Source organism: Rhinatrema bivittatum, chromosome 6, assembly GCF_901001135.1.
Source record: "Rhinatrema bivittatum chromosome 6, aRhiBiv1.1, whole genome shotgun sequence".
Classification (NCBI taxonomy): domain Eukaryota; kingdom Metazoa; phylum Chordata; class Amphibia; order Gymnophiona; family Rhinatrematidae; genus Rhinatrema; species Rhinatrema bivittatum.
In genome coordinates, this window is record NC_042620.1 from 193,986,078 (window position 1) to 194,003,690 (window position 17,613).

The 17,613-nt window shown below is 42.5% G+C and overlaps 1 protein-coding gene across 2 annotated transcripts in view; it reads right to left on the reverse strand.

The window, feature by feature from the left end:
- The window catches only part of LOC115093921 (carboxypeptidase O-like), a 159,062-nt gene that overhangs the window by 32,734 nt on the left and 108,715 nt on the right, over positions 1-17,613 (reverse strand). For both annotated transcript variants that reach the window (XM_029606352.1, XM_029606353.1), the window contains 2 exons: positions 13,659-13,760; positions 843-947 (listed from right to left, as the gene is read on the reverse strand). In XM_029606352.1, coding sequence (XP_029462212.1) covers positions 843-947; positions 13,659-13,760 — 207 coding nt within the window. The remainder of the gene's footprint in view (positions 1-842; positions 948-13,658; positions 13,761-17,613) is intronic.

Below are 17,613 nucleotides of genomic sequence, written 5' to 3' on the forward strand. Positions count from 1 at the left end.
GAATAATTCTTCCCTGTTCTACATCTTACCTGTTCTCCTCTATCTCTTGTATTATATTATAGCTATCTATTTTATTTATCAAAAAAAATGTTATATTAAAATTATTGGGTTGTTTAATTATTAATTTTAATTATATTTTATTGTAGAGCCCCTGATGCAGCCATAGGGCAAAACTTTAGCTAGAGTCGGGCACTTTCAATATTGTTCAATAAAATTCTCTCCAAGGCATCGGTCTAGCTTTTGTTTTCTTCACCTCCGTGGCTTTCATAGACCATCTACCGTCTTGCTTTTTGGATAGTACCAGAGGGGCCTGAGCAGCATTCTGGAGTCAGGTTGAGTGAAGCTGGTCGCGGGTCATCCCACGAGCAGCCAAACATTACATTGTCATTGAAAATTATTTCGTAAAGCATTATAAGTGAGATCCAAGAAAAATAAGAACAAAACAGTATCTGAAATCAAGGAATCTATTTTTCTTTATTGTGCAGAAATAAGAGTATTTCCTATGGCTTCACGGTTTCCACTATACTTGATAAATCAAGTATAGTGATAAACTATACAATTTAATGCAACACCTTCAAAGACCTTAGCTAATCTGGTTAGGTACAATAAAATATAATCATATGTGTAACAGAAGGGTCACTTATCTCCACCTTCAATATGATTTGTCAACTATGGATCACAAGTGCATGTCCAGTACCAGAAACATACCTCCCATTTGAACATAACCTATGTGCTTTCATATCAAATCATATTGGGTGTATTTGTTTGTTGGTAATGTTGCTCTATATTTTTTTTATCCAATGGCTCAGTATATTCTCTTATTGACCAGAAAAGGAACTAACCTCTTTCACAAACCATTGGCAAAATGATGGAGAAATCCATTCTCTGGCATGAATCCCACAATCCATCCAAATGATCTTCTTTGGTTTATCTGAGGGTTGACTGATCTAAGGGTAGATAAAGATTTGCCAAGGATGACAATGTTTAATCCACATGTATTTTGTGTCAGCTAGATATATGAAACATTATGCAATGTAGGAAATCCACATGGTATAGAAATTGGTAAAGGGAACATGAGTACAGTGATTAGTTGCATATATATATATATCTCATCACATGACCCCCTCATGCAAACCTTAGTTACAGCCCCTTAAATGGGATTGGTCTCTTCTTTTCTTTGAATAGTTGAGAAGATCTAATATGTGCATGTGGGTGAGTAATGATGTGATCTGTTTGTGATTATGCTATGTGAGTTATTTCCAAAATTATGACTTTGACTTAAGGAGGAGCTCACAATAGTGTAAAGCCATTGCTGTATAATATCTGGGGACCTTCTTTTTCAATTATGCTATTTTTCCTGGGTCTTTCAATGTTGTCACAAAAAAAAAAAAAAAAAAAAAAAAATCAGTGGAAAAATGACTTTGGTATAACACACAGGAGAAAGATCCCCTCTCCTGCCCGAAACGGGATTTGAAATTTTTAGCATAAATCCCATTTCAGGCATATCCCACAGCATAACGCCAAGAAAAAAGGTGTAGTTATTTCCAGCGCTAAAACCCGCGATAATGTGCATTTTCATGCAATGCTAAGCACCCTTCATTTTAATTTACTCTGCCATAATTCCACACAAACTCCTCCCATTTGGGAAACATTTTAAAATTTGCATATGCATCGTACAATGCATTATTTATCGCAGGCTTTATGGTGTTATTGCGGGCGTCAGGAGCCTAACGCCTGCGATAAGACCCTAATGTGATTTGATAAATGACCCTGTGAGTTAGCTGAATAAGACTTATCCAGCTTACTTAGCCAGGATATTCAGTGGTATGGCCATGCTGAGGAATGTACCCAGATAAGTTTAAAGTTAGCCGGATAAGATACCTGGCTAACTTTAGACCTCCTCAATAGCAGGTCTAAAGTTAGCTGGATACCTTAGCCAGATAAGTTTGAATATCCCAATTTATCTGGCTGTTAGCCGGATAAATAGCCCCTCTGAGGTATGTCCCAGAATACGTCTTTTTTATCCAGCTAGATTTTAACTGACTAATGCGTTATCTGGCTAAAATCTAGCCAGATAAGTGGCTGAATATACCAAAACTTGCCATTTAGATGGATAACTTTAAATTATCCGTCTAAATGGCTTTTGAATATCTACCTCTTGAATGTCTAAGAATTTCTTAAACAGAATTGCAATCTTGCTTTCCTTTTTATAGGCAGAGGTGTTGTGCTCTTCAAGGAATTCGGTGAGCTGGGTATTGACTATTTTCTCCATTATTTTTGCTATGAAAGGCAAGTTAGAAATAGGGCAAGTAGCTAGGATACTGGGGTCAAGGTTTGGTTTTTTTTAGGAGGGGTTTGACTACTGCATGTTTAAGGGGGTCGGGTACTTTGCCATGTGAGAGGAAGCAGTTTATTATGTCAGCCAGGAGTTTTGAAATGGTGGTGGGGATGGAAAGAAGAGTCTTAGTGGGGATTGTATCTGATGAATGAGTGGCGGGTTTAGCCTTTTGGAGGATTCGTTCAATCTGTTTAGGAGAGGCGAGGTCAAGGGACTCGAGGTTAGCGCTTGAATTTTTGGGAAGGGGGTTGACAGGGGAGGGATTAACAGGGAAACATTGGAGGACATTAGTGATTTTGTTTCTAAAAAACATGGCAAGTTCCTCACATTTAGTGCTGGCATTTTCTTCAGTGGAGGGGAGGGGGTGGTTAGTAGGGGTGTGCATTCGGATTGACCGCATTAGTAAAACGCAACTCATATTTTTTTTTTTACTTAAAAAATTGATTCGACATAAACGATCGGATTTCCCACATATCGAACATAGATATGTTCGATATGTGGGAAATCGCGATTGTTGAGCCAAAATAAAAATATAAACCCCCTCACCCTCCTTAATCCCCCCCCCCCGACTTACCACAACTCCCTGGTGATGGAGCGAGGAGTGAGGACGCCATTTCTGCAATCCTTGGCGAGAAGCATGTGACGTCGGCGGCACGTCGAGTGACGCCGGCGTCACGTGATTCCCGGCTCGTTCGCGCCGGACGGCTCGTTCGGCCCAAAAAGAACTTTTGGCCAGCTTGGGGGGGCCTCCTGACCCCCCCAAGCTGGCCAAAAGTTCTTTTTGGGCCGAACGAGCCATCCGGCGCGAACGAGCCGGGAATCACGTGACGCCGCGTCACTCGACGTGCCACCGACGTCACATGCTTCTCGCCAAGGATTGCAGAAATGACGTCCTCACTCCTCGCTCGATCACCAGGGAGTTGTGGTAAGTCTGGGGGGGGGGATTAAGGAGGGTGAGGGGGTTTAATTTTTTTTTTTGCACATATGTACATATACCCAACTCATTGGATTTTTTTTATGTCCATATTGGCCGCAAGTGGGACCCCCTTTCGGACATAAAAAATATGAACATAAAATTTTGCTCTGCACATCCCTAGTGGTTAGTTCAGTGACATAAGAAAAGAGAGCATTGGAATTGAATTGGTAGTCATGTATTTTGGCGGAATGGTAGTCTCGTTTTGCTTTTAGGGTAGATTGTCTGTATGAGTGAAGAGAAGATTTGTAGGCAGCTGCGTGAGCTGGGGATGGAGTCTTTTGCCAGGCTCTTTCTTTATTTCTCAATTCATTTTTTAGCTTTTTTAATTCAGTAGTGTTCCAAGGTTTTTTTTACTGACTTGTTGTGGGAAATTTTCTTTTTTACTATAGGGCAGACTTCATTGGCTATGGTGGCAGTGAGATTGTTCCAAGAAGATAGTAAAATATCTGGGTTAGTAAGGTCAATGATCGGTGATTTTTCTTCAAATGCTGTAATGAGAGTTTCAGTAGAGCAGGGTTTACGGTAGGAGATAGTGCTATAGGGGAGGATAGGTTGAGGGGTGGGGGTGTTTATGGTGAGGAGAGCATTTATAAGGGAGTAGTCAGACCATGGAACCGGGATTGTGGAATGGGTATGGTGAGATTGAATGTTAGCATTAATGAATATCAGATCAAGAGTATGACCTGCTTTGTGTGTGGGGGTTGTGATCAGTTGTCTGAAGCCTATAGCTTGAAGGGTATTTAGGAAGAGTTCACAAGATTGGGAGAGACAGAGGGCATCTACGTGGAGGTTGAAATCTCCTAGAATTATGGCAGGGGTGTCAATAGTGATTTAGTCTGATAAAAATTCGATGAGGGGGGAGGGATCCTGATCAAGCTGCCCTGGGGGGGGCGTATATGAGGCAAACTTGTAGTTCTTTGGCTTTGAAGAGGCCAATTTCAAGTTTATGGGGAGCAGTGATCTTTTGAGGTTTCAGGCTGAGATGTTTTTTTGCAGCGAGGATGAGGCCTCCGCCTCTTTTTTTTGGGTCTTGGAATTGAGAAAATATTGTAGGACTGGGTAGGTAGCTGATTGATGAAGACTTGGTCGGTATCCTTAAGCCAGGACTCAGTAATGGCACAGATGTCTGGGTTGGTGTCGGTAAGCAGGTCAAATAAAATCGGTGCTTTTTTTAAATGGATTGAGCATTAAAGAGAAGAATTGCTATGGTAAAGAGACATAAGAATTGTGCAGGGGGAGATACCATGATAGGTATGAGGTGTTTGCTGTGATATGGGGGATGGGGATATTGGGGGGGGGGGGGGTGATGTATACATGGCATGAAGAGAGGGTACATTATAGTATAGAGCAAATTGGCGAGGGGTGAGAAGAGATAGAGGTTAAGAGCAAATGATGCTGCAATGCTGGTGCCAGATAGGTATAGTCAAGCGACAAAATTCAGTTAACAAGGTAGGTGGGGTGCGAGGAATCTGTAGGAAATGCGGTGAAGCAATTAAATAAGCGAGTAACAGGATTGGCAATACTACAAGAACAACAGTACGGGGAGATTATAAATAATTGAGGCTGAGCCTAAATAAGCAAAGCACAGAACTTATTAAAATACATAAGGCAGAGCTATTATTAGGCTGAGTATAAGTGAGAGGACTGCAACTAAATACTCAGATAAAAAATAACCAAACTAAGAGTCAAAGTAGTAATATAAATACCGGTGATTAATGCAGCAAAGGGTACAGTGGAGTGTTCATTCAGAAAGTGGTGACAATTGTATGTAACTTGTTGGAAGAGAGAAATAATTCTTGCTGTGGTCAGAGGCAGATAGAGAAGAGTCCGATAGGTTGTGGTTGCAGGTGGTACGCAGCAAAAGGTCAAGGTCTTGGAGTCAATCGTCAGAGATGCAAGAAAGGTCTGAAAGGCTTCTGCGGAGAGGGTTGTATGAAAGGACGCACCAAGGGGCAAGCTCCTTGGTTGCACTCCTTAGGCGCGCGACGCCTGCATGAGAGGAGAGAATTTAAATGCAGAATCTGTTAGCTTCTTCTCTGATGTGTTCCAGCTGGGGGAGGGGCTAGCAACCACGAGGTGGAGGAGAGGAGTGGGTCTGACCGGATGGCTGAGCACAGGGACACTCAATCCAAGCCCTGGATCCTGGCTTGGAGAGCAGTTGAAAACACACAGAAAAGTAGGTACCGCACTCTCCAGCTCAGGAAGTCATCACGAGCTCCCCTCCACGATGCCGCCTGCCCCGGCTCCCATACAGTCAGTCCAGCCCCCTGTTGCTGGGTAGGCATCAACCCAGACATTTGAGATAGTGTCTACATTTGTGAGTGCCAGATACAGTATGCACCTCTTCTCATGGGTTCCATCAGCATTGTCCGAGCATAGTTCCTTGAAGGGCATCTTCAATGTGTCAACTTCTTGCAGATTCTGCAGCAGGGATGCCCCAATCCACATGTGGCAAATTAAAATTTCCAAGTAACATATCCCTTCCTTCCCACCTTTTAGATATCTTCAGCCAGATCTCTATTCAGTTCTTCTGTCTGATTCTGAAGCCTGTAGACCACACTAGTGTAAATGGAAGTATCTTCTATTTTTTAAGATAGCCCACAATTCTTCTTCCTTTCCCCATGCCCCCTGCATTACAGTTGCTTGGATATTGTTTTTGACATAAAGAACAACTCCTTCCCCATTTCTGTCATCTCTATCCTTTCAGAACAGGTTATAGTTGGGTATGGCTATATCCCAAGCATGAGACTCACTGAACCATGTTTCCATAATAGCAACAATATCCAAGTCCACCTCCACCATTAGGACCTATAGATATTAAATTTTATTGCCCAGACTACAATCATTTATGCTCGTAGCTTTGCAGCTTCTCACTCACCCCCTCATTTATCAAAATGCACTAAGGCGTTTTTGCATGCATTAAGAGCTTATCGTATGCGAAAAGCCCCTAACGCTTGCAAAAACACCTTTAACACATGCGATAGCACCATATCATATGGTGCGATGCAAATCTGAAAAAGAGGAAGAGTTAGGGGCAGGAGTGGGCTGGGTTTACAATTTTGGGAAGTCCTATCACACAGCTTTAACGCCGATTTTAGCTACAACGTTTTCAGTAGCGTTAAGCCTTGTGATAGCTGGCGTTACAGGGCGCTAAGGTGTTAGCGCATTTCGCAATGTCTCCTCAAAGGCCTGTTTTAGTAGGTTTGAAGCTCCCGGAGCACCAGCCTAGCCATCTGGGGGAGGGAGAGAGAGAGAGAGAGCTCCCTGGGACCATCCATTAAACATGGTCCCCCAGTGGTTGTATGCAGGAAATACAACAGGTCTGGCACTTATTGCAAAGTGTGAAAAAGTTATCGCAATTTGCGCTAACTTAGCTCTTCGCATAAGTATTAGTGCAAATTGCGATAAACTGTATATTAGCATAAAACACGCCCCTTTTGCTATCACATGCAATACTTATCGCATTTTGATAAATCCAAACCTTAGCTTGCTGCTCTTCCTCGACACTTTTCTGTCCTATTGAATTGATTTTTGTTAATTTCTCATCCACTTCCTGTGTTTGTCAGGGGTGACATTCCAACATCCTTCTGCCTCCCCTATCCTCTAGTTTAAATGCCTTATGAGATATGATTTGAATTTCTCACTTAGGATCCTTTTTCTTGTCACAGACAAATGTAAGCCATCCTTATGTTGCAGCCCCAATATATCCAAAACCTTCTTCCTTACACCAAATTTTGAGCCATGTATTGAAGTTGTCTACACGGCTTAGCCTTTCCTTCTCTTTTCTATGAACAGATAACACATCTGAAAAGGCAATAGTCTTCACCCAACCTGCTTCCCTGGAGTCTGGAAATCCCTCTATACTATTTGAATGCTGTTTCTAGTGAGGTAATTGGCCCCAAATGGATGATAATTTTGATTTTAGAGGTCTTACTTTCTTTTTTGATTGCATTGACTATCTGTTTTGCATTTCTACTAGCTAAGGATCTTGAAGGCATTTAACTATTGTGTTTCTCCCAAAATGAATTCCCAAATTAGTGTCTCTGATGACTAAGTTTCCCAGCACAAAGAGCTTTCTATTATGGCTTTTGATAGTGTTATGGGGTTTCTGTATGCATTGGGTATCTTCTTTCTTACCAAATACCACTTCCGTTTACATGGCTACAGCATCTTCATGAGAGGAAGGCAAACTATTGGCCATTGGTTGATACCGCACACGTAACCATTTTTGGCACTGTTTTTGACTCTCTTTAATGTTCTTCACCAACTCTCTACGCCAGGGGTGGGCAAGTCCGGTCCTCGAGGGCTGCAAACCAGTTGGGTTTTCAGGATACCCCTAATGAATATGCATGAAATAGATTTGCATACAACTGAGGCAGTGTGTATGCAGGTCTCTCTCATGCATATTCATTAAGGATATCCTGAAAATCCGACTGGTTTGCAGCCCTCGAGGACCGGAATTGCCCACCCCTGCTCTATGCTGTAATTGTCAGTAGACCTATGCATGTCCGACTTCCTTCAGTTCAGGGACGCTCACAATTTATGCCACTCTTTGCCGGCTTTGGTTTGGTTGTGTTTTTTTTAAATGTTGGACTTGTGCCCTAATGTCTTTGCTTTTTGTATTAGTTTCACAGTCCCTTGTCCCTCCTGATGCAGCTCAGTTGCGAAACGCGATCGTGTCGGGGGACTGAGCTCTGTTAAGTATTCTTTAAATATGGACTGTTGACTAGAAATTCTTACTCAAGTCCCTGCTCTGCCTAATTAGAAACCCAGGCCTGTAAATCAGAATAATGTAGGACACTCTTACCAACCTAAAGTAATTCAAGAAAAGCTACTTACATGCAGACAAAAAGGAACTTTAGTGACGGGGCAAGGGAGGTAGGAGACCAGACATAGAGGAGGATGTGTGGCAATATAGGTGGCAATACAAATGGGAAGTCTGGGTGGACCGCATGCTCCTTACCTGCTGACATCATGTAAGGAAGATCTGCAATATCTCCAGTGTAGATACATATGTCTAATCACCAAATTAGTGATGGAGAACCTTTTAAGCTCAGGTGCCACAAAGTGCTAAACATCTTGAATCACCAGGTGATGCCATTGTAAATACATCAATCAGTTTTTAGTTGTGTCTCTTTACTGTTAATAGAACTGAAAAGAGGTGACAGATTGGACTTTCATGCCACTGGTTTACCAACAGTGTAAGAACATAAAACATAAGAAATTGCTATATTGGGTCAGATCAAAGGTCCATCAAGCTCAGCATCCTGTTTCCAATAGTGGTCAATACAGGCTACAAATACCCGACAAGAACCCAAACACTACATAGATCTCATGCTACTGATGCCAGTAACAGCAATGGCTGTTCCCAGCTACACTAAATGCACTAACCACATCCTCTTTCAACAAATTCCAGAGCTTAACTGTGCATTGAGTGAAAAAGAATTTTCTCTGATTTGTTTTAAATGTGCTACTTGCTAACTTCATGGAGTGCCCTCTAGTCCTTCTATTATCCAAAAGAGTAAATAATCAATTCACATTTACCCATGCTAGACCCCTCATGATTTGAAAGACCTCTATCATATCCCCATCTCATCTGTCTCTTATCCAAGCTGAACAGCCCTAACCTCTTTAGCTTTTCCTCATAAGGGAGCTGTTCCATCCCCTTTATCATTTTGGTTATCCTTCTTTGTTCATTCTCCAGTGTAACTGTTGCGGTCCTGGCCGCGAGCACCGTGGCCAGGCCCTTACCTCCTTGTTACCAGACCTGCTTCCGCCTCCGAAGCCCTGGCTTGTGGCCTGTTTGGCGGCGTCCCTGCTGGGGCTGCGCCACCGCGAAGGTGCCCAAGGACACCCTTCCCCTAGGCGCGTGCGCCACTTGGGCGCCTTTCTAGCCCGTTTCCCGCCAGTGGTGACTCCGCCCAGTTCCTGACATCAGATGCCGCGGCCTTGATAACCCAGCCACTGCCCTCCACTCATCGCCTTGCAACAGGTTAGCTTTCCGGTTTCCTGTTGTGCTGTGCCACGGAGTGACTCGCTTGGCTTCGTCGCTCCGTTCCTGCTACAGTACCTGCTTGGTTCCTGCCTGCCTGCTACTGTACCTGCTTAGTTCCAGTACCCGAGTCCTGCTACAGTTCCTGCCTGGTTCCAGAACCCGTACCCAGTTACAGTATTGCTACTGTCCTAGTCTGGTTCCAGTTACCTGTCCTGATCCACAACCCACCTAAGTCCCAGCGGCTGGGCCCCTACGGGCTCCTCCCAAGGGGGGCTTCGGCTTCCAAGGGTGAAGCCACCTAAGTCCCAGCGGTTGGGCTTCTACGGGCTTCTTCCGGAGGAGTACCAGCTTCCAGGGTGAAGAGCATCTACATCCTGCCTGAACATCTGCCTCCCGGCCTGCTATTCATTAGAGACATTGACCATCTATTCCCAGTCTCCAGCAGGTTGGCCCAAGGGTCCACTAAACTGAGACTCCCATAACAACAACTATATCTTTTTTGAGCTGCAGTGACCAGAATTGTACACACCATGAAGAAATACAGAGGCATTATGACATTTTCCATTTTATTCACTATTCCCTTCCTAATAATACCTAACATTCTGTTTGCTTTTTTGATTGCTGCAGCACACTGAGCCAACAATTTCAATGTATTATCCACTATGATCCACTGGGTAGTAGCTCCTAATATGGAACCTAACATCATGTAGCTACAGCATGGGTTATTTTTCCTTATATGCATCACCTTGTAACTGTCCACATTATTTTAATCTGCCATTTGGATGTCCAATCTTCTATAGTCTTGCAAGATCCTCCTGCAATTTATCACAATCCACTTGTGATTTAACTATTTTGAATAATTTTGTATCTTCTGCAAATTTGGTTACTTCATTCATCATATTCCTTTCCAGATCATTTATAAATATATTGAAAAGCACCAGTTCAAGCAGAGATCCCTGAGGCCCTCCACTGTTTACCCTTTTTCACTGAGAAAATTGACTATTTAATCCTACTGTCTGTTTCCTGTCTTTTAACCAGTTTGTAATCCATGAAGGGACATAACCTCCTATCCCAAGACTTTTTAGTTTCCTTAGAAGCCTCTCATGAGGGACTTTGTCAAACGCCTTCTGAAAATACAAATGCACTACATCTATCAGTTCACCTTTATCCACATGTTTATTAACCCCTTCAAAAAAAAAGAAGCAGATTGGTGAGGCAAGATTTCCCTTGGGTAAGTCCATGCTGACTGTGTTCCATTAAACCATTTCCTTCTATATGTTCTGTGATTTTGATCTTTAGAATAGTATCCACTATTTTTCCTGGCACTGAAGTCAGGCTAACTGGTCTGTAGTTTCCCGGATCACTCCAGGAGCCCTTTTTAAATATTGGAGTTACAATGGCCATCTTCCGGTCTTCAGGTACAATGGATGATTTTAATGATAGGTTATACATTTTAACTAATAGATTTGAAATTTCATTTTTTAGTTCTTTCAGACCCTGGGATGCATAACATCCAGTCCAGGTGATTTGCTACTCTTTAGTTTGTCAATCTGCCCTCTTACATCTTCCAGGTTCACAGTGATTTGGTTCAGGTTATCTGACTTATCACCCTGGAAAATCATCTCCGGATCTGGTTTCTCCCCAACATTCTCATTAGTAAACGCAGAAGCAAAGAATTAATTTAGTCTTTCTGCAATGGTCTTATCTTCCCTAAGAGCCCCTTTCTTCCACCTTTCTTAATGCATGGAATACATCTGGACTGTGCTTCTAAGATTGTATTTTTAAACAATATCCACACCCGTTGTACACTTTTAATGTTTGTAGCTGCTCCTTTCAGTTTTTTTCTAACTATTTTCCTCATTTTATCAAAGTTTCCCTTTTGAAAGTTTAGTGTTAGAGCTGTAGATTTACATATTGTCCTCCTTCCAGTTATTAGTTCAAATTTGATCATGTTATGATCACTAGTGCAAAGTGGCCCCACCATTGAAGGCCAGCCCAGCAGCTCAGTTGGAAACTGCTATGCACTGTCATATATAAAGTCCCTGGTTCAATACCTAGGTTGGATCTTCCACTACTCAAGTTAGCCAAAGCTAGGGATACTGCAAAGGTAACATTCTCAGCCCATAGGGGATAAAGAGGGATCCATGGTCATTACTTAAGAGTATAAACATCAAATAGGAGTGAGTGCTGCTCTCCACAATCAATGTCTAAATCACCACGGAGAAGCAGAGAAATTAATTGTCTCAAAGCATCCAAATTTTTGAATATACAAATGTTTTTATTCATTGAGTCGGCAACTCCATTGCTCAAAAGTACAGAATTTACTCAACACCGGGTCCCCCGACACGGACCCGTGTTTCGCCAAACGCGGCTGCGTCGGGGGGGGGGAACAGTGAATTCTTTATGGTATTCAAACTAAAATTAAAAAGAAAAAACTATTAGAGTATTTAAATTAGAGACTGAAAACAACAAGGATCCAATATTAAAAATAGTTTTTTCTTTTTAATTTTAGTTTGAATACCATAAAGAATTCACTGTTCCCCCCCCCGACGCAGCCACGTTTGGCGAAACATGGGTCCGTGTCGGGGGACCCGGTGTTGAGTAAATTCTGTACTTTTGAGCAATGGAGTTGCCGACTCAATGAATAAAAACATTTGTATATTCAAAAATTTGGATGCTTTGAGACAATTAATTTCTCTGCTTCTCCGTGGTCATTACTTAAGAGTAACCATCTAAGGTACATACAACAAAGAGTATGTTACAATCCCCACCAAGAGTGACAACTCATTAACACTTACATGGGGGTAAATGCAATATTATACATCACATTATGAACACATTTAAATATGTGCATACTAATTGAATTTTATTATATCTTTATCACAAAATTGAATAATCTAAAAAAATACATATATACATGAATTTAATATCTCCATAAATCATACAAATAACCAACATATACCCATCATTCATGCACACTCATTCGTTCAACATATCCACATTAAAATCACATAAATACTGCCCAAAGCATAATGCTACATCCCCATACTTAAACCCTACCATATGCCAAAACCCCTCGTAAACCCCACCCCAACAAGGTCCCTTGTTTCACCCTCCATGGGCTTCCTCAGGGGTTATCTCAGATGACTCTTCAAACAGCACTGTTCCACTGACGTTATCCACTATTCACAGTGGCCCCTGCTTGTTCCTCAATGTGCATTGTTCAATAATCCTTCATAAGAATTCATAAATGCAACCCGACGTTGCATTTATGAATGTGTGGCTCTGTTTTGCAATAGTCTGAATTGAAAGTACCAAATTTCTGCAGTTTAGAAGGCTTTATAGGAGAGAGTCGTACAGCCATGGGAGGTAAAGCGATTTTGATTGTGTGATACTATAAGGAATCCAGATAAAGTGTGTAATGGACAGAGTGTGACATGAAGAGCGAATAGGAGTCGGGTGAAGAATCAATTGCGGGTTGCATTTATGAATTCCTAAGAAGGATGATTGAACAATGCACCTTGAGAAACAAGCAGGGGCCATTGTGAATAGTGGATAACCTCAGTGGAACAGTGCTGTTTGAAGAGTCATCTGAGATAACCCCTGAGGAAGCCCGTGGAGGGTGAAACAAGGGACAACCTTGTTGGGGTGGGGTTTACGAGGGGTTTTGGCATATGGTGGGGTTCAGGTATGGGGATGTAGCATTGTGCTTTGGGCAGCATTTATGTGATTTTAATGTGGGTATGTTGAATGAATGAGTATGCATGAATGATGGGTATATTTTGGTCATTTGTATGATTTATAAAGATATTAAATTCATGTGTATTTATGTATATTTTTAGATTCAATTTTGTGATAAAAAGATATAAAATTCAATTAGTATACACATGTTTAAATGTTTTAATGTATTCATAATGTGATGTAATGTGTGATGTATAATATTGCATTTACCCCCATGCAAGTGTTGAGTCATTACTTAAGAGTAACATCTAGTAGATTCTGGGTCCAGGATTGTAGGGTTCCAGAAGGAGCCCTGATTCATGGCCCCTGGCCCAGGACCATCACTGGACTAAAGAAAAGTTGTGACTGGACTAAAGAAAAGTTGGGAAGGGTCTGGACTAAAGAAAAGTTGGGAAGGGATATTAAAAAAAAAAAATAGGGGAAAATATCCCTGGGTAGTTGCAAATGAAGGCTCATAGCAACAGGATCCTAGCACTGGCTCTTATTGAGCTGGAAGTCCAAAAAGAGCAGAAATTGTTGGGTAAGAAAAAAATGAACTGAACTTTCAAGGTGTAGTTTTGTAATTGAACTTGCTTTGAATGTTAACCTTGATATTCTCCCCCACTCACCTTCAGGAAGTACATGGGCCGTGATTCATATGTTGCTCCTAGATAATTCTGTGTTACCAGGTGGCTGTACTCTTCCTTTATCTGATTCATCCACTGATAAATCTGGCAGGAATAAGGTGAAGATTTACCATCATCATTAAGCACCTTTCTCCATCACAGACATGACACAGACTTTCAACAAACATTTTCCTTCATAATTTGACATAGATACAGTTATTATGATGTGCAAAAAAACCTTTATTTTAAAGTCTTAATGATTTATGTGTACATCTAATGAATTGCCAAAGCTCTATCTTGGGATAAAATTGTTATGTTTCTGTTTTCCTTTAATTTTAATTACTTTTTTCCCCCAATGCATTTCATTGGGAAGTAAGGAGTAAACCATCCCCCTTCTTCTCTAACCAAAATCTCTCTTTTAAATCTTGGCATGAACGGATCTGTTATACTGTGTATTGCTAGCCTACTGGTCCCTAACTAGAATATTTACTAGGGATGTGCATTCATTTTCAATGAATGAGTTATCCGCAACAAATAGATCCCTATTCATTTGATTTGGGGGTCCACGAAACGCATGGCGATCCCCCACGAATGAAACATATCATATTAGTTTCATTCGTTTGGTTCGCAGTGCTTTCTTAGTAGCCTTTTGATTTCCCCGATTTTTTTTTTTTTTTTTTTTTTTAAAGGAGCCGCTCGCTCGCTTCGCAGAGCGGCCCCTGGTCCCTTGAGCGATTTACATTCACCCGTGCGAGTCCTTTGGTGATCTTGTAGGCCCCTGTCATTCCCCCCTTAAAATTTTCACCTCTCCTTCCACAGGGTCCAGGCAGCACCCAGGGGGGGCGAGGGTGGCAGGAGGAAGGAGGCGTACGAAGCGGCCGCTGGCCACCACCCCACAGGTCAATGAGCAGACGCAAGAGCATTTGGGCATGCATGGTAAGGTGCACCACCCATGCCGGAGTTTCGCACTTACCCCACGCATGCCCCATCTGGTCCCAGGTCCCGCTTCCTAGCCTGGCCAGTCCGGTGCAAGCATGTAAACCCAGCGCTAATCTTATCTCTCGGGCGTATGTACGCACGCGTCCCCACCACCAGCTCATCCCTTTCTATCCCCCAGATTTTCTCCTCAGCCCCTGCCAATCTCTACCCGCTCCATGAATAGCGCCCCCCACCTCAGCTCTGCCAGTCTGTCTTGCCCCTATCAACCCCACAGCGACCTGACTACCTCAGCTCTGCCAGCCTGTCTTGCCCCTATCACTCTGCTTTGCTGCCATACACCAGATGATTCTACTCCTTGTGGTGTTCTTGCCACCATCATGGTTCCTCAGTGTGTTGATGCTAGTCTTTCTGCTGCTTTATCCCTGTATTGGCACCTTGTGGTTTTTTCTGACACCCTTTCTGCTTGCTATGTTCCCCCTTCATTGTGCTGTAGGATGTTGATGCTACTTGCTTGCCACTTTGCCTGTCCTGCTGCCTTCGAGGGTTCATGCATCTGTTATTGGTGATCTCTTTTGAAGCTGTGGTGTGTTTTTGACACTCTTGCTGCATCTTTGCACCTTTGTTAAAGAACTCTTGCCACTCCTGGTACCCCTTTGCCCCTTTACAGTGCCTTAGACTGTGACTTTGCCACAGTCTAAGTACCTTGGAGCTCTTTTCTTGTTCTGATGATTGCTCCACAGAAGTTTCATCCAAATTGATAAGAAAACCCCAATTCTGCAGCCAAAAATAGGCTGAAAATACTTCCCCCATTTACTTTAATGGCAAATGGAAATGAATGAAACTAATAAACGAATTGGGGTTTTTCCCCTATGAAACTAATGAAACAAATTTGTGTCCCGATGAAACGAAAATACAAAATGAAACATTTTTCCTTCTGCACATCCCTAATATTTACTGTAATATAAAAATAGAAGATACATCTCAAGGATATCATTCAATCTTCCAGTTCTCTTTGACATATAGGCCTTGCTTTTTCTCCATTTCTCTGAACCCTAATCACATCTGCAGTTTTACTTACTCGCCAGATTGTATTACCTATGTTGAAATTTAACCTTGTCAACAAGCCTTTAAGACATCTACTCTTATTTATTTATTTATTTATAGTATTTCTAGACCGGAGGTTCCTGTATAGAATACATATCACCCCGGTTTACAAGGGTGATATGTGCAGGGTGCAGTGGTTTCCAAGCCTGTCTTCAAGACCCCATAGTCAATGAGGTTTTCAGGATGGCCACAATAAATATACATGAGATGTATTTGAATACATAGGAAACCCAGTATTTATGGCTCACTTTTTTGAATAAGAAGTTCACCCAAGGCGGGGTAGAAAATATTAGAATGGAAGCATATAGTCAGAGACCTGTGGTGTAGCAGCTTAACAACTCTAGCCTGAAGCAGATTTCAAATTTGAATAAATTAACAACAGGACTAAACTAGATTAACATACAGAAAAGGACTAAACTTAAAATCAATCAGCAATAGGCCTAAGTTAAGAAAAATACAAAATAATGGGTCGTAGCAGCACATTCAGGCACTCATTGCATATCCACTCATTTCCTTTAGTTACCTTCAGTACATGTATGTACTGTCTAGGCTGCATGCTGCTGAAGGAAATAAAGACTTGTGAGATACCTGTTGGGTTTGCTCAAAGTGGCGATGACTCCTCCCACCGGGAGGGGCCCCGTGGAGAACCACAGCGATAGGCTAGACTCTAGTAAGCAGACACTGAGGGAAGAAAGCTTTATTGTACTGCTGATGTAAGCTGAATCTTGCTTCAAGGAAGGGATTAGTACTATAGGCCAGCGATATCACAGTAAGCTCAGACAGTCTCTATAGATGATGGTCTCACCCAGATGTAGCAAGGTAGAGTAGTGTTCCGCAGCGCGGGATAAGCCAAACCTGAAGGGTGGAATAAAAAGATCTGGAGCATAGCGATACTCACAGAGTGGCAGTGCTGGTAAATTCCTTGGTAGAAGAATGGAGAAAGGGACCAGAGGTCTGAGGTGCAGGATACCCTGAGCAAGCTAGGCCCTCGAGGAGCGAGTACCTAGGAGCGCCGAAGGATCCTGGAAGAAAGTAGATAGGACCCCCAAGGAGCGGGTGTCCTAGGTTAGGTAGTTGAACCCCAAAGGGCAGAAAGAAGTGAGAGGCCCCCAAGGAGCGGGTACCCAGAGCTTCCGTAGGAGCGAGTTACCCCGGAGGATAGAGAGGAATACAAGCGAGCAGCTTAGAAGCGGTCAGAGTAGCAAAACCAAAGTCCTTGCTAATTCGTTGGGCTATAGCGCAGCAGAGGTTTAAATACCCGGAGGTACTGATGTCATGTGGCGGGGATGCCCCCGAGGTTCCCGCCATGACATATTCAAAAGCGTAGGTGGCATGCGCGCGCAGACGGGACACCCATGCTGTGTTGGAGAGGCCGAGGATTTTGGCAATTAGCACCGGAGGCAGCCATCTTTCCCAGGGAGGAGGAAAAAAGGGTAGAAGAGAGGTGTGGCAGAGCGGTCGCAGCCTCTGCGACCGACGGACGCAACAATACCACTGTCCGATTTTTGACCAATCTCCCTACAATACCCAGCAATGAACCTTTCAATATTGGGCTCATTCACCCATTTCACAACTGGAAAGCTACCTGGGTGAATAACCATTTAGTCAGGTTAGCAAACACAAATATTTGCTATTCAAAGCTAGAGCAGAAGCTACCAGGGAGGTCAGCTACTGGTGAACAGGATGTAGACCTCACCTAGCTCTGAAATATGGAATGCATTAACTGCCCTATTTCCCTATGCATAAGCCTAATTATTCTGTTTCAGACATGGAAATACTCTGATGCAGCTGTCCCCTTAAAAGAAACTACATTGAGCATGCTTGGGCTATGATGTAAGTACAATCTAAAGAAAAAAAGTAAAAACATCCTGCCCATATGTTTATCTCCACAATATCTTATTTGCATGCGATCTGA